Below are 20,825 nucleotides of genomic sequence, written 5' to 3'. Positions count from 1 at the left end.
TAACAGGAAGTATGAATAAATTTTCGAAAAATGTTACAGATGGAAACATGAGGAAATGTGTTATTGATTTTGTATATCTATCCGACAGATTGGAATAATGTCGCTGTAATATATAGTTTAGGATTTGTCCACAAACCCATTTCAAACATTGAACACCGTGAAATTAATCTGAAAAGTGTTAGAACCATTATAAATCTTTGAACATCAGAATGATTTAAATCATCTTCCATTTCAAAATATTGTCCTATCAATACATATACTCTTCAATATATAAAACGATGATAGAGTCCCGAAAACAAGAATTCGTTTCAGAAACACAAAGCTCAACAGACGCTACTTTGAGAAAAAAAATGGTGATGACATGCCGTCATCTTGCAAGTCTTACATTTTTCGAATATGCTTTTTCCTCCCCAGAATTGGTTTGCTTTTGTTTTGCTGTGTCACTGCCTTTTCAGGTGAGTTGTCTGGCTTGAGGTACTGTCGGCAGTATCTCAAGTACTGATGACAACAGTCAGACATAGAACATCGGCCATCAGTGCAGCCACTCTACAAGATGTCACCTTTTTGGGACGATGGGGGTGTAGGGATAGCCGGTGGCTACAGCGTTCGGTCGCCACGCCGAAGACCGGGTTAGTTTCCACGCATGGGTTCAATGTGTGAAACCCAGTTCTAGTGTCCCCGCCATCTTACATCTGAAACATTGCTAAAACTAAACTCACTCGCTCTTGAAACGATAACATAATTCCCTGTACCAATCACATATAGTTCGTGAAGTCCGCGCAGAGCTGTAGTGCGTTACTCGTATGGTTCTTCCTCTTACTTAAAAAATGAATGTGAATGATTTGACGATTTTACTTCAGGTTACAGCTGACTGATCCGGCATACTAGCAATATTACAGAGTTCGAATTTTATCTTGATACTCTGCTAAACTTCACTTCAATTCATTTTTATTCAATCTGTTTATTGACAGTAATGTGATCAGGTGAGCTTTCATGAATGGTAAGCGATATATGTTCATTATCAGAGAAGAAGTCATGTACTTACAGAAAACAAACGGATTTAGTCGCAAACGTGTCTATGCTCACAATCGCATAGCCCAAATGTACAGTGTTGGATTATTTCTCAGTCGTTTAGTCCATTAAAACTGCATGTACGTTTGTTAATTAAGTGAGTGATTTCAGTTTTACATGTACGCCGCTTTTAGCAACAGTCCAGCAATATCACGATGAGGGGCACCTGAAATTGGCTTGACACAATTCGACTTGACGGTAACCTATAATCACAAGGCTCATTCGTAACTACTCGTTCCTTTCCGTGACCTACAAGAAGTCTCATACGCCATTATTGCCAAAAATCGTGCATACTAACTTAAATCGCAAGTAAAACGCATTTCAAAACATGAAAATGGCGGAACCGTTGAAACTTCGTTACAAATCACAATTTAAGCATAAACTTTGACCTAAAGGATGAACAACTTTCAACACTGAAACGTGTTTGCAAAGGGAATGACCGTATTGTTGTTTTGTCAACGGGATGTAGGGTATTCATAGAGCCATGTTTGGAAATTCAGAGTTATCTCTCCTTGATAATAATATTAGACTATTTTCATCTCCATGCCCGTTTGCCCTCAGACAGGACCTAGTCGTAAACATGGCCAGGAGGTGTACGAGACGCCATCCGGCTTGTCGGAATGAAACGACTAGTTACGAATGCACAAGGTTATCCCACCGATCCTATAAGACAATTCATTTGGTTAAATACCATTCACTCCACAAATTATATTACATCTTCTAAGTTTTTGGTTGGGGCAAATGTCTGCAATTATCATGCATGGTCGGGTTGTGAATATTCCAGCAATATTTCAGCAATATCACGGTGCTGGAAACCAGAAATGGGCTTCAGACACTATACTCTTATGGGGAATCGAACTCGGGACATCGGCGTGGCCTTTTAAAGCTTTAACCACAAGGCTGCACCAGCCATTGTTAACGAAAGACAAGCTCAAACCACACGTCAACTCTAGAATCGCCAGCAGTCAGATGGAATCGATCTACCGCATGTAATAGGACACCCTAAGCTAGGATGAGATGACCTGATCTGATTTATGCCACAATATGCATTCAGTATCATGTGTCCAGTTTGGTTAGAAAATGCATTACTGCAAGGAATTGTTGCAGATGGTTTATTTTTGTTGAGCCACCATGTAACTGGAATGTTACTGGGTGCGGCGTAAAACTCAACTCACTCACTATTTCTGCTGAAATCTCAGTCAGGAACTAGGTTAATCCAAAAGATATTTGTGAGAGGAAAATAATTATACGTATAAGATGGAATACTATATGTTTGTACCACTTAGTGTATTCCACATTTGTTTCTATTAATTATGGATTGGATGAGGAATTTTTCGCAAGGTCGCTTTAGTAGATTCATGCCGTTGGCAGGCACAAGAAATCAATATGTGTTATGACATTCCTAAGTCTTCAAGAATGTGTTTTCTGATTGTAATTATTCAAATCGATACGATTGGAAATATGTTTAAATGTTTTTATAGTTCGCCAGCGATAAAAACATTATATTCATTCGAACAACTGCTGCTTTCGTCAATTTCGATGTCTTTTTCCCATCTGTACCGCTTCATTGGAAGTACTGTTGAATTTCCAATCCGTCTGTGATGAAAGTTCGTTAAGTGCTCATTATATATTCAATACTGCTCGTTATATTCAGTTAGCAAAACATTGCAGATGGCTGAAAAAACTGTGAAGAAAAACGACTTTTCACAGACGATAACGAATTACATTTTAATGATTAACGCACACTTTTCAGTTTTATGTAATAATTTTTAAAGTATACGTATGATTGCATATTATTAACCTTTAACTAAAATCTGTGACAACTTTCAGGCTTCGAAATTCACGCACTTACACCATTCTTGCAGTCGGGCATGTTCATTAAGAACCCGTCAACCACTGCTGCCAAACTTTATGTATGGCTTGGTGAATGTCGTTTGTGATGTAATGGTTGCCTCGTGATGTGAGAATCGTTGCAGGTACACGAAATGCAGATTGTTGATAGTCGAAAGTCCATTTCAATATCTATTTCATAATTATATTTTTTTGTCCAAAAACTCCATAAATGTTGCAAGATCTAGCAATGTGTGCATTGCACAGTGTGACCTTGAATTCAATAGGTGGACTCCCTTCTTCCTGTTTCCTGATGTAAACGAGTCAGACTTCTGCTTGGATTGCCAGCTCATAACGAGAAGATCTGGCACATTAATTAAGATTCATGAATTGCAAATACATTCCTTACACATCTTCCCGAGAAATAAGGAAGATCGATGAAAACGCCTCATATCGGGTCATTGATGTCGAACAAGATTCCAGGAGTTCAGCTCATGAAGTCATCATTGCCATTCGTTGTTCGATCGAGCCCACTCTTTCTTACAATTTCATTTACGCTGAGAGCTTCATTATCTGGGTGTGGCCCCGAGTTACTTGATACTGGCGGGTCTTCACTAAGGAAGATTTCAGCTCTGGCTACATGGTTACCAAAGTGAAACTATCTTTGGGATAAAACACTATCTTTGACAGGCAGTCTCCTTTGCCTTAATATCCCATCAAATGACCCGTATCTGGTATTTTCTGGAGGCGTGAGGTGAACAATGCATGTCTGTGTGTATCCTTTGACTTTTAAGATTTGTTTAAAACACGTTCGATTATGAAATGAATTTTAGAATTTCCACGAACTGTCAAATTTGCTAGTATTGTTGATGTTTTAATTAGATAATAATTGTAATCTTTATTGTTAACAGTATGTGACATTTCACTCTTAAAAATGTTACCAATTCATTCATTTTTAGTGTGTAAGTGGAGATAGTGCTGCCTTCAGGTACGGCCAGGGATGTTCTTCAGGGCTCTTATTCTCGAAACGTTCGTAGCCCTAAGAATTCGTAACTTTGATCATACCCAATGTGTTACGAATAGATCCAAGAAGTCCGTAGGGCTACGAACGTTCGAGAACAGCTAGCCAGGTGAATGCTGCTTCATTTGTAGAATGTGCTGGAAAGAAAATTCCATCCCTTATTCATCCTATTTTCTATTTTGTTTTGTTTATTTTTTTTGTTAATCACTAGATTGTCTTGTTTATTTAGAGACTGACTTTTTTATGTAAATCGTGTGAACTTACTGTTTGTAAGGTAGGAGTGGTTTACCCTTTTAGCGAACATCTGGTGTCATCAACAATTTTCAGTGAACATGTTTCGTCCCATAAAGGTGACTGGTTAAATTTAAATATTTTAAATAGTTTTAAATATTTTCACTGTCCTTTTTATGGGCCACGAATAGAAATATCCAAGTATATTTCGTGCGTGTTTGTATTCACAAAAAATAGGAAAACGCCTTGAGTGAGTGTGTTTGGTTTTATGCCGCACTCAGCAATATTCCAGCTACATGGCGGCAGTCTGTAAATAATAGAGTCACGATCAGACATTCCAGTGTTGAACAGCATAAGCACTGATCTGCGCCATTGGAATACATGTGTCAACCATATCAGCAAGCCTGACCACCCGATCCCGTTAGTCGCGTCTTACGACAAGCATTGGTTGCTGAAGACCAACTCTAGCCAGGATCTTCATGGGCCCAAAGCACCAAGATTGGAAGAGAAGTGTTCACATGTGTGTGTTCACCGTTTGCCCTGGTAACCTTCAGTCATGTCTTGCATAAGATTCTGGATCCAGTGGCAATGACTTTGAACCTAACAGTGAAAGCTAAGGGGCAAACAACAAAGGGAACGCTTACACTCAATGAAAGTAATATATGCCGGGGATTTTGTTAAACACTAAGTAATCACTATCACGTGCATTAAATGTTATACATGACAAAACAAGTAGGATAGCATTACGATACTCTCCAGCAGACATAACTACATACAGTATTTAATATGAGCATAAATATTATCGACCTTGGTTAGATACTCGCAATTATATAATTTTCTTTTTAAATCAGCGTTCTCAACATGGATGATTATGACATACTAAAGCCCGTATTAGCTAAATACCTAGTGTATCCACCAGGGATATTCTTATCCGGCAGTCGTAATCCGTTTCAACGTTGAGAGATCCTTGTTCAAACATGACCCTGTCTGACTATGGCGACCGTCTGTTTACCAAGACTCATGTAACGACGTCCCTGATTGGCTAAAATGTTATCAGCAAACTTCAATTCAGGACATAGGTGGGTTCCCTGGTTGTCGTGAAAGCAGATATATAGCTAGTTCTGTTAGTACATTCCACCAACTGGCCTCAAGTGCATTTTATTATTTCTATATCATTACTTTTTGGTAAAAAACGCAATCATGTCCGTGGAAGAACTTTGGAATAAGCTCAAGAACGCTACGGGGTGTAAATCGTTGTTGAAAAAACATTTAACGGAAGAAAGGTATAAAAACCTGAAGGGCAAGAAAACTGCATTTGGAGGAACTCTGGCAGACTGTATACGTTCTGGTAAGTGGGTTTGGATTTCTTGCACGTTTTCATACATGCCGAAGGAAGGCCGCTGAGTGTCGGCTTCATCATCGATTGCGGTGACTTTGTGTGTCCTTGGCGAATGAGGCCCCGTGTTGCAGAAGAAAATATTGCAACGTTCATTTCATTTTGTACCATTTCAGTAAATTTACGGGTTTAAAAATAGTATGAATAATAATGATTAAAATGAGTATGTTATAGATAGTTTGTTACAAAAGGGACATACCACGATGACGACCAGGCGCCATTTTATGTCTGGCTTACTCTAAACAAAATTGACATGTGATCCTGCATAAACATAGGTCCATTGAGCTATCTCTCATGTGATTATTTTGTGTGTAAATAACTAGTGGACGTTGTTTAGAAGTAAAAAAATTGTTCAACTGATTGCAAAATTTCCATGCTGTGAAGGTTTCACCTTGACCTTCTTGCATTTGACCTCAGCTTGTGTCAGACTGTTGAAAGACTTAGTTGTTGAAAGTGACACCCTTGTTTCGGAAAATGGATTGTTGTGAGAGGCACATGGAAATGCGAGAATAGTTTAACCTTAAATGTGCGTTAAAACAGGTGCACAAAAATAACCAGTGTATGTATAGAGGAAATATTTCAAAACAACATGACCCTACCCACATAAGAGAAAAAAAGACTCTCGTCATTCCATGTATTTATTTGAATACATCATATTTACTGCAACAAGATTAATCATATAAAAAGTGTTTAATGATTAAGGGCTCACCATTGTATGTCCATATATGTGTATTCATATAGCTTCACTCATTAACAACCCGTGAAGATCCGGTTTAGGATATATTGGCCTTCAGTAACCCATGCTTGTCTTAAGAAGCGTTTAACGGGATCGGGTGGGTAAGCTCATATGCCACTGGTTCCCATTTACGTACACCGGTGCTCATGCTGTTGATCACTGGACTGTCCGGTCTAGATTCAATTATTTACAAACAGCTTCCATATAGCTGGAATCTTGCTGGGTGCGGCGTAAAACTAAACTCACTTACTCACACATTATACGTAGTTAACTGTGTAATCAAATGGTAACTGGTTGCAAATGTAGTATCATTTATGTGCAAGTTTCACTGAATTTTTAAAATCAACGTCTTATTCAGATCACATGACAGTCTGTCATATTGAAACAGAACTACCTATGTAACAATATTTTAAACGTTATAGAAATATAAACATAATTCTTACATCTTACCATGATTTTCATATGTTTCAACTGATGGCAAAAGTGCTGACTCAACTGAATTTTGCTGTCGCACTTACTGATAGGTATTGATGCTGTTCACAGTGTTAATTATAGCAAATGTTCTCCTCAGCATCATTTAGCAGTTTTAGGTTCAAAACTACCTGCGGATAAAATTTTCGCAGCAAATGCAACGACAGACAATATTAAGCCATGGGTAAGGGAAAATATGGGTTGTAGACTAATCTAGTCATGGTAAATGGTACACACGTGTAACTGAGATGACAAATGCATCATGTCATGTGGCAATCTCATGAATGAAATCACAGTTATTAAGATCAGAGGTAAACGCATATGGGTCACTCAAGAAAATTAAGTAAGACCTAATGGTAAAGACAGGTTGGAAGGTTGGTTGGTTGGTTGGTTGGTCGTTGTTGTTTAACGCAACAAAGCATCATTCCAGCTATGTGGCGACTTTGTATCAATACTCGGTCCAGGCAATCCAGTGATCAACAGCATGAGCATCGATCTACGCAAATGGGATACGGCCGCATGTGTCAACCATGTCAGCGAGTTTGACCACCCGAGCCCTGTAGTCGTCTCTTACGACAAGCATGGGCTGCTGAAGACCAATTCTAACAACGATCTTCACGGGTAGAAGAGACAGGGGTGCTTGGAGGGGTGAGATGTAGACATACTTCTGCGGGTGGGGGCTGACTGACATGAAGTTGTGTTGTGTTGAGGTGTTGCCGGAGCTAGAGACACCTCTTTACACGAGAATCATTAATCAGTCAATATCATATTCCAGCTGTCGCTTAAAAGACGCACGACCGATAAGTTACAGCAGAATATGGTAAGCAGACGCTGATTTTCACTATATGCTAATTATATTATTGTAAATTGGTCTGTACTAGAAATAAATATTTATCAATAGACCTAATCTCTTTAAATAATATTTCGACAGAGGTCTGTTCCTCAATGCACAATCAACAGAGGAAATACTGATGGTTCTAATCCATATTAGCTCAGAAAGGGTACAGTACGAGTATTGACAATATGGCTGACGATACTATAGGTGCATAAAGGCTGACATGACGTATCCAGGGCTCTTATCTCGTTAAGGTCGAACAAGGACGTGGTATATTCCGCTGACATGACAGATCTGATATCCCGAAGTCTAGATACCGCTAGTTATAGATAGGCAGAATAATACCAAGGTCGTTTAACTGCACGATAGGTAAAGTAAACTTAAATGTCCAGAAAAGTAAATTTGTCAGAATACTGAAAGATCAAGAGCTTGGGAGACTGACTTGTGTAGATCGATAAACAGATAAAACGTCAGACGGAAAATATGCAGGTGGGTAAATTTACGAGAGTACAGATCGGTGTGTGTATAGAAGGTTGGTGTACGAGTAGTTAGTGAGATAGCGAGCATGGAGCAGGAAGTTAATAAAAGTCGTATGGCAAGGACAGTGTTGGACATTTGTATCAAAGCAAAATGAGACAAGGGGGCGAAAATAACGATCAGGCTAGTTTCTGTATGAAAACTTATGGATATCAAAGACCAAATTATATTTATTGCACATTTGTAAAATGAATTCCGGCTTTAATAATGGTCACTGATGACCACGCCATAACCAGTACACCTGCAAGTATGACCTGAAGAGGAAGGTTGTATGACAAACTCACGCGACTACCTGGCTGGGGCTAGTAAGTAGATAGTGACATCGTCAAAATACCTTGAAGAAAATTAGATGATAAAATACCTTAAAATACAGGAAAATGTGTGTTTCGCCACTGACTGAAAGCCTGTTGGTGTGAAGTCTGGCTCAGAAAACTCAGACTGACTAAGATTCATTATACAGTCAATGAAAACATCAATTCTCCCAGTACTATGCAAAGATGAAACATGAGCTTAAAATACCTGTGTCATGCAAGTCTAGATCTGTTTATCACATGCATCATGCACTAACTTAGAGCTGTATATATGGACAGGTTCTACCCTAATACAGAATCTCAAACAAACATACACTGAAAAATAAATCATTCCTAGATGTAAATGAAGTCCTGCCATAACTATACACAGTTTTTCCACAGCAATTAGGATATTACTCTTGTGTAGAGGTGGAGTACAAGCTCATGAATGCCAAATCTACAACATTCTTATCTACTCACTTCCTCCTGCAGAAAGTCAACCGCTGACTTGGTTGACACACGTAATCGGTTCCCAACTTCGTAGAACGATGATCATGCTGTCGATCACTAGATTGGTTCAAACTCGCTTATTTTCGGATCGTCGTCATATAACGGTTTTGTTTGTTCCAGGTGGTAACGTCATGTAGAATATACTGCCAGTCCTGCTCAACGAGTGTCGAACTTTGAAGCGTTCGCTCGTCGCGTTCAAGGTCCAGGTTTGCTTCCCTACATGGGTACAATGTGTGAGCCCAGTTCTGGTGTCCCCCGTCGTGATGTTGCTGGAATATTGCTAAAAGTGGCGTAAATCCATGCTCATTTACTCACTCAAAGGTACATTCAAGATATGGAACCTTTTCCACACTATATCTGCAGAGTGAGGAGTGGGTGAGTCTGGTCGTATGTCACTTTTAGCAATATTCCGGCAATATCACATCGGGGACGCCGGAAATGGGTTTCACACATTGTACAAATGTGGGGAATCGAGCCTGGGTCTTCAGTGTGACGAACGGACGCTGTAACCATTAGGTTGCCCAACCACCCATATCTCTTCAGAATATAGAATATGCTTAGAACATGAAGTGACGAAGGAAAGCAAATAGGAAAACGTTCCCTCATTTAACATGTCCTATAAATTTCACAATATTTGCGAAGCAATTACTCTTGTCCTCCTTGTCGTAGGTGTGCCTTTATCTGACCTTGACCTGAAACACATGCATGTCTGTCCTTCAGGATGTGAGAACCTCGACAGCGGTGTCGGCATCTACGCCTCCGACCCTCAGGCTTACACCGTCTTCGCTGACGTCCTGGATGCTGTCATCAAGGATTACCACAAAGTCGACAAGCTTAATCACCCTGAACCTGACTTCGGGAACATAGATAAACTCGGATTCTCTGATCTGGACCCATCTGGCAACTTCATCATATCAACCAGGGTCCGGGTGGGCAGAAGTCATGACAACTATGGGTTTCCTCCAGTCATCACGAAAGAGGTGATGAGTTACAGCTTGATTCCATTTGAGACCGATGAATTGCTCACTGATACAAAATCTAATAATTGCAACACCACATTTTGCACAGACACATGAAATCGACAGACCAACTCAGATGATTTGTCTCATAATTTTGGACAACCGATTAAAATAGTTGTTTAACAAAATATCATTATTTCGACAATTTTGACTTTTTGCCATTTTTACGAGGGGTTACCACTTGCTGGTAGAACAGCCAGGTAATCAACAAGAGTGTGTAGTGAAATTTCAGTTTCACATATGCAACACGCAAACATCGTTATAAATATAGAAAAGTGACAACAAAATAATGATCTATTGAAAGATTTTGTGCTAGTGAGCAAATTCATAGGCCTCAAATAGAAGACTCTAGATAACATTCACATCATGACTGAGATATTTCACTATATTGGCTAGAAGATTAAGGAGGCAGCATCCTTTCCATTGTAAAGGTGATATGGGTCAGAAAGAGATGTTTAAATGAATAATTTGTTAAGAGATGTGACTAAAATGAATTCTGTGTTGCCACTGGTAAAAAATTGATCGTTTGTTATGGGAGAAAATCTTAAATGTCAAGATCTTTTTTGCTAATCATGAAAATGTTTAGACTGTTTGTGGTGCTTAGTAAACAAAGACTTTGTTGCAGATACCTTGGAAATTGTAGGGGGTTCTCTGAACGATCCCATCCCCTCACATGATATGTGTCTGCTGCAAAATTATACATGCTGTTTGATGCAAGGTTGAATAATCCTTCAATAATCAGGAAAATATTGTCTGAAATATGTCTCGTTGATAGCGATATTTGAACTATTGGAGCAAGACCACAGAACGATTGATGTATAAATTTTGCACTGGTCAACGTTGTGGAAAATCCACTGATAGCTGCTTTGGTTGTTTAAGCAACGTCTTGCGATGGAGGCAGCGACTGTGTCAGCTCTGGATAAGCTGAAGGGCGAACTGGCCGGCACGTACTACCCTCTCACTGGCATGAGCAGAGAAACTCAGAAACAGCTTATGGACGATCACTTCCTCTTTAACGACAGCGACAGGTGAGAGCTTCTGTTTGATATTCACAAACACTAGTAATATCGATATACGTTTTTTTGCACTTTTTGTTCTTGCCCCAAAGTAGCAGCCATCTTCCTGTTCACTTACAACTGGGATACGTTTAGAAATATTCTGTTCTTATATGTCACGTGGTTCTCTGTGAAACATGAAGCAATGTAATTCAACCCCCGGTCCAGATTATGACCACTGATGAGTCAGGACTACATTGATGTTCCTGGTAGCCTAGTGGTTAAAGTGTTCACTCGTCACGTCGAAGACTCGGGTTCTATTCCCAATATGGGTATAATGCCTGAAGGCCATTTCCGGTGTCCCCCGCCGTGACATTGCCAAAAGTTTGATAAAAGCGCGTAAAACTAAACACACGCACGAATTAGTGCTAAATGTCAACTACAACGTCTTGGTATAACTGAAGTGCTGACTCTTCATTTTTATGTTTCAGGTTTCTCCGTGACGCCGGCGGTTACAGGGACTGGCCATCCGGCAGAGGCATCTACTTCAACCACGCCAAGACCTTCCTTGTGTGGGTCAACGAGGAGGACCATCTGAGGTTCATCTCCATGCAGAAGGGCGGCAACCTCGGAGAGGTTTACAGCAGGCTGGTCAAGGTAAGTCATCACATGCAGTCTCCCCGTCAAACATTAGTTTGTGTTCGTACTCTACGTCAGTACCCTTGATTTTGTACCATCAAGAGATGCTCTTCTAGAGCTATGATAGTCGTAATTTAATGTTAATGTATGGCACTTACGACCATCTTAACGCTAGCGGCATTTCAATTAACCAAAACTACAACTTTATTATCAACTACGTTATGATATAAGGTTGAGGACCACATTACCAGCTCATACTAACGGGTACCCATGTAAAGGAAGACACAACTCAATAAAGGCCTTCACATTAAGGAGACTCCACATGTATATGGTCTTGGTTTTAGGCATTCAGTTGCTTGAAGAAACAGCTTTGCATTGCAGCTAGATCATGCAGCTGGTAGACGAAAGTCAAGGTCACGACATGGCGTTTGCATTGTTTAAACGGTTGTGCGGAAGGGCAAATACTATGAGTCCTTTAACCTGAGATAACATGATACCTCTCTCTACCAGGCTATCCGTGCAATGGAGTCGAGTGGTCTGTCATTCGCCAAGCGAAAGGGTCTGGGCTATCTGACCTTCTGTCCCTCCAACCTTGGCACCACCCTCCGTGCGTCCGTCCACATCAAGATCCCCAAACTTGCCGCCTCGCCAGAGTTTAAGGCGTTCTGTGATCGCTACAACATCCAGGCTAGAGGTAAGACTCCTTGCTATGCAGTTATTACTCCGGAAACATGAATCCACAACTCATTCAGATCACGGATTTCTCGGAGGCCGAGACAATATAACACGCCTGCATGCTTTATCACCCACACTGCATCTCTTGACCATGTTGAACACCAGTCCTTGTCACTGTACATTAACATTACTGTTTAATATTCATGCAGTTGTATATGGTCATGTGGACAGTGTGGGTCAAGTACAGATGTAAACCTTGTTTGTTTTTAGCTTTAGTAATCTGATCAATCTGTGGATTGTTCCACAGGAAGTTTGGGAGGGTGACACTTTTACTGTTGCGGAGAGATCCTAAAAGATGGCATCTAACTTACAGAACTATGGTTGGGAGTTTGCAATTGAGAACACATTTCAGAAAATACCGTATCAAAGAAACATGATACAGCTTTCGGGAAGCAGTCGAATGTTAAACCTGGATGATGATTTCGTATTTCCAGGCATCCACGGCGAGCACACGGAGAGCGTTGGCGGCGTCTACGACATCTCCAACAAACGTCGTCTTGGTCTGACGGAGTTCGAAGCTGTTCAGGAGATGAGGAGAGGCGTTGAGGCCTGCATTTCTGAGGAAAAGAAACTGGGTAAATGGTGGAGGATTTGGTAAACGTTCCGGACAAAGTCAGTTAGGTAGCAGACGACAGTGAAGCATGTGAGGCAGACGACACCAGTGAAGATCAATACATCTTCAGCCAAGCAACATTTTTGTATCTAAAAACACCCTACATTCACTGATAGATTTGTCTGTGGAAAACTTACCTGAAACACAAATTATGACTAACTTTGACGAGTTGACGTTAGGCGACGTTTCATTGCTCTGCATCATGTCTGTGTGTACGACATATTGAGACATCTGAACGGCTAGTCGGACATCCGGAATCTCAGTGGTCAGGAGATTCGTAAAGGATAACATTTGTGATGCTTTTACAGACGTTTTTTTTTTCGCGAGCTTTCACCCCAATTCAGGGGTCTGTGATATGTGTGACAATAATGTATTTTACGGAATGCAAATAAAGTTATATTTTCCGACAAATATTCTTATCTCCATCATTTTGATGAAAGTAAGCTAGGTATATTACTCAAAAGAAGTTGAGGACCATCCGTTCTTTCATATTAACAGCTACTCTGTAATGGCATGGAGAAGCTGGTATTCCGTAACCGTCTTTGAGGAGTATATTTGCAGACCATGTAACACGATGTCAATGATACACGCAATGACCTCCCTTGACATTCGTACTGATGACTGTTTGCATCTGGTGTTAAACTGTCTTCGTGTTTTTTTTGAGAAAACAACTGAACATCAACTCGAAACTCACTTCCGGACAAATATACTCCTCATCATGATCTGTTTTTATGAAGATGTGGTGGAACAATTATTTGGAACCATGGCTCATAAACATTTCCTCGGGTCACCAGTAAGTACCAGGGAAAACAAAATACATTTCAAATACACTTTCTCTTGGTCAATGTTGATAATGGTCGAAACACTTCAAACAAAGGTCCGGTGTTCAGTTGTGACACCTACATGAAATATATAGCCATGGAATACAAACTTACGTCATATCGCTACTATCAAACATGGACACAATCAATTACTCCTGACCGACAGATAGTTCCATAATTCCACAAGACACTCGTTATATTTTGTCCGCAGGAGGATGCAAATGTAAACGACTGCTCTACACTGGATACACTGTCGCCGCGTCCACGCAACACCTTGATGAAGTTACTATTTTTAGATTTGTGTCCTGCGGCAACCATGATATCCAAAATGGCGGCCAACATCTCCCGATTTCATAAACGACTTTGAAGTTCATTGTCGTCAATGATATCCTCTCCTTCACGAAAATTCAAGTTTGAAAAAAAATTGAAGTAACGAGAAATTGATTGAAATAACGAGAAAAAAATTGAAATAACGAGAAAATTTTCTCAAGCTCCAGCAACATAATCGAAGCAACAAGAAATTACGCTGACAAAATGCAAAAGGCTTTCGTCAGAACGTAGCGGCGGCTTATTGAAATACTTGCGTCCTGTTTCAGGGAAGGGAGGACGACTGTAGGTAGCGGACAGGGGAAACTTCACAAGCATGCTGAGCGCTGGGTATTAACATTTTTCTTTCCTTACGTTTCATTTTTTAAAACACTATCAAATACTAGTAAAGAGTAAAGAAAACTGCAACGACCAAGGTGTCTAACTTTCTTAGAGGACCATCTGATTCAATCTAAGTCAGTTGTTCTCTGCTTTTCTTTTGTTATTCTCTTTTACGTTTACTTGCAGAACAATCTTCTGCAAAGTTTGCTGTATATAATTTTTATTTTCCGAAAAAAAAACAAGAAAATAGAACAAATAATTTTGGGACAATTTCTTTTTTGTTTCCAGATGCAGATTGCCCATATTCACTCATAAACAGGAAAAATATATCAGAATCAAAGTTACAGGTGTTTTTGTTTTATCATTTTTTGAAAAAAAAAAATTTGTTTTTGATTTTAAACCGACCAGCCCAACTTAAGATCACTATAGGCACGTGAAACACATGAACTAAAACTGTTGTCCTAACCAGCTCTCGTGGGATGGATCATTGTAAGACTGACAATGATATCGGATTCAGTCTATCGGGTCACAAAACATGGGCTTTTCAGGAAGTGGGTCGTTCATAGTAAATCACGTCAAGCAAGAGATGAAAGAAATGAGTAAGTAATTTTGACAAGACATCCTGTCCAAACAATAGGCATTGATAGATATGGAGCGTGCTTGGATTTGAATGGGGACTTACACGGTATATCTCTTGTCAACTACGTAAAGCAGGGACGGCGTCGGAGGATCCTAGTCGTTGAAACATTACATCGTTATTCTTGAAGATGCGGTTCGATTCCCCTCATGGATACACTGTGTGCAGCCATTTCTTGGTGCAGCCCTCCCTGGTATTTCTGTATTTCTAAAAGCGACATAAAGGCCTGACTCACTCAATGTAAGATATGTGTAAAGGAACAGTAAAAGTGTGTGAAAGTCGTTATATACCGCAGTCAGCAACAGTGCAATACAGTCTGTAACAGGTACACCTTTGGTTGAAAGCATGACCAAAGTTCCACGTCGCGACGCCTCTTGCCCCTGATCCCCTAGACATTAAAATGTTTATGCAAATAGTTCAAGTGTTCAATCAAAGAACTGCTTCAGATCCCCACAAGAAAATAACGTCTAGAGTCTATACGCGTCCATCGTAACAATGTCTCTATTTACTAAACATGGTATGGGATGAAAATAATCTCGCAGGGTGTCATTTTATGCCTGATCGTTAACAACTTTAAAATCGGAGACAAGTCATCCTTGAAACCTTTATCAGTTTGTGAACAACCATGACCAGTGTCGTTTGAATAAAGGACACAGTTAGCTAGTTTCGATATCAGATATAAGAAATATCAGTTGATTGTGACGTCAAAGATCTTGTTCATATGCTCTTGAGATAAATGCGGTGTATAGGTAGAGTGTAAGAGCTCTCAGGGTGATTAGTTTACGAGAGGACGTGCACTTTCTCTTGGTCAACAGCCTATTGACCGCCACCCGTTGATTATTGCATCACCTCGAGATACAATCAGTATCTTTAAAAGTATTACACGGTACTCTATAAATAATATGGTGACAACCTGTCCTAACATGTAAGAAAAGACAAGTTGTTTTCATTAATAAATAGTTTATAGCGGAGTCCATACAAGAACAGACACCCAGTGTTCGCCCCAAATAAGGTTAGGTTTCCCAGGTTTTGTCCATCATCAAGAATAGAATGAAACACGTAAAGTTGTCTAGCCTGCATAAATTACAACGTGTGACCGAAAGGTATCACATGTCAAAATCACTTGACAGAGTTCCACGTCCTAGTTTGGGTTGACAGAGTGTACATAGAGGACGTTGCAAGGACAGTCAATGACGAGTCCCCTAGCTATATTTAACGCCCCTACTCGGTGTACGTACAGGTCAGACCCAGGCAGGTAGGGCTGGCAAGTGATAAATATCTACAAAAATACATGATATTGCAGTAGTCTGTTGTGGTGCGTGAGAGGTTAGTTGACGACGGGTAACTGTTTTTGGTGAGAGTTATAAACAGGAACATCACATCCATTATCCTGGGACCCGTGAAGGTCAGGGGTAGAATAGGTCTTCAGCAGTCCATGCTTGCCATAAAAGGCGACTGTGCTTGTCGTAAGAGGCGACTAACGGGATCGGGTGGTCAGCCTCCCTGACTTGGTTGACACGTCATCGGTTCTCAGTTGCGCAGCTCGATGCTCATATTGTTGATCACTGGATTGTCTGGTCCAGACTCGATTATTTACAGACCGCAGCCATATCGCTGGAATATTGCTGAATGCGGCGTAAAACTAAACTCAGTCACGATTATATTCTGGATCCTGATCTGGATAGTTTCTAAAAGCATTTCAACGATATAGCAGTTAGATTTGACAAGGTATAACTGTTTAAGTTAAATATTTTCCACCTCGTTGAAACACGCATGCACTCCTACGTTCATCACAGATGAGAATGTGAGGTTCGAACATACAATCAGGTCACCTCCATTTGGATCAGTGCCTTAACACTGTGTATATAATAATCTTAATCTTAAGCCATAACAACATCCTTGAATTCAAAATACACCGACGTTGAATAATTTTATGTTTAATGGTTATAAATGTGTAAGTTTGAGAGAAATGGTATTATCTGTCGTGGTAACTATCATTTCTATGGAAGATGACCTTAAAATAGAAAACATTAACATTTACAGTTTTAGGTTTTTATATAAATCGCCGAAGTATTACAAAATGAATACGATTTCGCATCGTGCGCTTAGGAGTGTTCATCTGAATTCGAACAATTAACTTTGAAAAAGAAGACGTGGCTGTCTGCCGCCTCCTGTCTTGCAGAAAGGAACTGTTACACAAATCGATCATGTCCACCGACTGATTTGAACAAGCGGGTAAACCACACGTAACATAAGCTCGCTTTAACACAAACCGAACACACAGTGACCTTTCCTTACAGACACGCCGCCAATCTGCTGATTAATCAATATCCATTCACCCACCTTCCTGTACTTCTATCTACCTGTCTGGCCTTACCCTATCATTGAATGAATTACTTGTAAGTCATGGAAATGTTCATAGCAATTAGACACGCCGTACAGCATAAAAAGGGCCTCAAGTCACATTGAATGTTTGGTTAAAAATGAATGAAACAGATCTTAGATATCTGAAAATTGCTCTGTTGATAGAGTAAATGAATGTCCATCAAAACGGTGCTCAAAGGAGTCGACTCTCTTCCCATTTGGCTCTGTCTAGGGAAGCAAAGCATTTCAGTAAAACTACGGCGTGGCAACAAGACTGGAATTCCAGTGAGTTGTTTGCTTGTGAAGAAGGAACAATCGGGTTACTCTGACCTAGCTATCGGGTCATACCTGTTGGGACGTTTATTGACAAAGGATCCCTTTTCCATGTTTACCTTTGAGAGAGAGAGAGACGTGGGTTTGGGAAGGGGCAGGCATGGCGTTTTGAACTGTGGATGGTTGGAGGGCTGTCATTGTTTAATCCAAGACACCTTTCTGGATCCTTTGACACACTCAACTGGTATGGGATATTAACATCTTGTCCATATTACATTTAGTTTTCGAGTTTTGTCACAGTTTTCAAGGTATTATGTTTGTATTACGCTTGCTGCAAACCAACTGTATTTGTCTACACTGTCTACCAGGGTTCATGTAAAGTGAGGCTTCTTGGGTGTAACATTGCTTCAGAATTTTTCCATACATGCGACAGTTTACCTACACTCACCAGTGATCAACAGAATGAGCATCGATCTACGCAGCTGGGATGTGATGACATGTCAAGAACATCAGCGAGCCGACCACCAGATCATGCTAGTCGCCTCCTATGACAAGCATTGGTTGGATCAATTCTAACCCGATTCTTCCTGAGACTCTGCAGTAATATCCAACAGAGACACTTACATTCTTCTGACCATGTTACAATGTCTGTTGGTATGAAATGGCCTGGGGTTGAACCACAGACTTATGCTCTCCACTGAGCCTTGGGGGTGGTCTGGTTGTGGGAGGAGGGAGGAATGACACACTGATGACACTTTTCATGACAATTCATCTATAACACAAAATCCATATCAAACCAAAAGACAATTCAATAACATATATATATATATATATATCTATTTTTAATATCCATAAATTTTTATGATCCATTATCACAATAAAAAAAAACAAATATATTTTCACAGAAATATACTTCATCAACCATCAGAGAAAGCTGACTCACACACTAATAAGAAATAATAACACACAATATACCAGGATAACAGATACACCAAACAGTCGCAGATAACACATTAATAGTACAATGGCATAAACAAAATACCCATAACTATGAGCCGGACACACAAACTGGTAAACAAAACGTCTCAGGCACACATTGTTCCAGTCAAGATCCATACTGTAACATATATAAAATCTCTTCCTTGCATTGAAGGACATGCAGCTCATCAGACAGTTCTGGAGTTTACATGTAAAGTGGAAGTAACCTTCCTCTTGGCAGAGGCTCAATGGAACTTAAATGAGCATCAGATAAAATGAGTGAGTGAGTGAGTGAGAGAGTTGTGCTTCACACTGCTTTTAGCAATATTCCAGCAATATCATGCGGGGGATACCAGAAATGGGCTTAACACATGTGGGGAATCGAACTCGGGTCATTGGTGTGATGAGTGACACATCACCCATACTTTAGATAAAAGTGTCCCTTGCTTTTCTATAAGACCTATATAATTCATATTGTATGGTTAACATGGAGCGAAGTGAATAATGATCCACTAAGACTACATCTGTGATGGGCCCTTATTAACAAGGTCACATTGTACTCAGGGATACATCATAAGCAACCTCATCATCTCATCACGAAAACATTCTCAGAGTTCATATAAACTTCACAAATTGGAATACGCATTGATTTTGGAAAAGTAAGTCCATAATAGTTGATGACTTTGTCTTTTATCACATATTGACACAGATCAACAGATACAGGGACACACTGATACATACCACATACTTCTCCCTCTCTCAGCAAAGCCAAACACAGTGGCATGATTTAAAAGAGCATTTTAAGCATGATATATTCTTTATGGACTTAACCCAAATTCCAGATTAACATTTAAGAATGGCTAATTTGTACTGGCCAAAACAGATGTAAAATCAGATGTCAAATTTCAGTTTCTATATATCCACAAACTTTTTCACGTTGCCTTTCATTAGAATAGATGAATCCATTGACAGCTTATGCCAAAGGGTTTCAAATTGAAACAAGATGACAAAGTCATCAATATGTCCGGCAACGGCAAAATACTCTTCATGAATATGTCTTCTAGTTATGATGTCAAATGTTTTGACAAAGTGGAAGGAGAGTATTGAAAATATTTTACTCAGAATTCCAAAACTACCAAAAGGCACCAGTACCACACAAGATCTATCTGTGCTCCACGTTTGGTGTAGAAATAATGAACGGTTTTGAAGTTCTGGTCCAGAAAAGAGCACACCCACAAAATTCAGTCTAAATCAAATTTGTTGCCATGAAACGCTCAAAAAAATTTATTCAGTATTCCAACAAGTATCTGTTTGAACAACCTCACACATCCAAACACAGTAGCATTGCATTCCAGATAAATTTTCTAAAGATACATTCCCTTTCATGCGTAGTTGTAAAAGTTGTTAACAATCTCTGTAAATGAAAAAACTGACAGATCTGCCATAAACTTAAGAAAAAGAATTTCGATCAAATACAAGATCAGAGATTAATCTTTTCAACCAGTTTAGTGATTGGAGTAACATGCTCTTCATGTTCCAATACTGTTCATATTGAAGAACAATAACCTCAGTTTTAATATCAAGTAAGTTCATTTCCTCATCACACTCAATCATATTTTATTACACTATCACATGCACAGAAAACAAACAATACACATTACCATGGTAACTAAAACAATACCACAGTCAGACATCATCACTTTAATGAGGGGTGTAAAACTTTTCTCACACCCTCATCCACAAACTGCTGCCCTGAGCTACAACTATCTGGTTTATATACAATGGATGTATTGGAAAGATGTCCTTGGGGAAACACTGCTTCCCAATGTAAAGTGGAGTGAGTGTTGGTGAGATAAATATATACTGAATAGCAGAAGAAAGACAACTCTGGCTTTCTGTCTAATTTTTCAATAGAAGACATAAACATAAATGCTTACTATTGTGAGATTTGATGTGTTAAAAAATTGTATTTCTTTTGCTCTTCAGGATATTTCAGTTTTGTGTGGCTGGAAATCCACAGCTCCTACAGGCCATAACATTTACCTCAGTCTCATTCAAATCAAGTGCTAGTTCCTGCAACTGATAAGCCAAGATCTGCAGACATCCCACCATGAACAATAGGTCAAAGTGACCTTTCCGACCTACTCTAAACCAGATTAGGACAGCCAGAATGGG

General features: G+C 39.7%; 1 protein-coding gene across 2 annotated transcripts; it reads left to right on the top strand.

The window, feature by feature from the left end:
• The first annotated feature begins 5,197 nt into the window (after positions 1–5,197).
• Positions 5,198–15,273, top strand: LOC137287519 (arginine kinase-like). 2 transcript variants are annotated; one of them, XM_067819862.1, is made up of 8 exons: positions 5,198–5,501; positions 9,649–9,908; positions 10,827–10,975; positions 11,434–11,599; positions 12,092–12,275; positions 12,751–12,891; positions 14,347–14,407; positions 14,687–15,273. In XM_067819862.1, the coding sequence occupies exons 1-7, from the start codon at positions 5,354–5,356 to the stop codon at positions 14,364–14,366; spliced, it is 1,068 nt and encodes a 355-aa protein (XP_067675963.1). In that variant the 5' UTR covers positions 5,198–5,353; the 3' UTR covers positions 14,367–14,407; positions 14,687–15,273. The 2 variants fall into 2 exon arrangements, with proteins under 2 accessions (XP_067675963.1, XP_067675962.1); XM_067819861.1 differs by lacking the exons at positions 14,347–14,407; positions 14,687–15,273 and having other exon boundaries at positions 12,751–14,208.
• Positions 15,274–20,825: the final 5,552 nt, after the last annotated feature.

This window comes from Haliotis asinina, chromosome 6, assembly GCF_037392515.1.
Source record: "Haliotis asinina isolate JCU_RB_2024 chromosome 6, JCU_Hal_asi_v2, whole genome shotgun sequence".
NCBI lineage: Eukaryota > Metazoa > Mollusca > Gastropoda > Lepetellida > Haliotidae > Haliotis > Haliotis asinina.
Note: the sequence above shows the minus strand (reverse complement) of the source record. Positions and strands in the feature narration are given on the sequence as shown.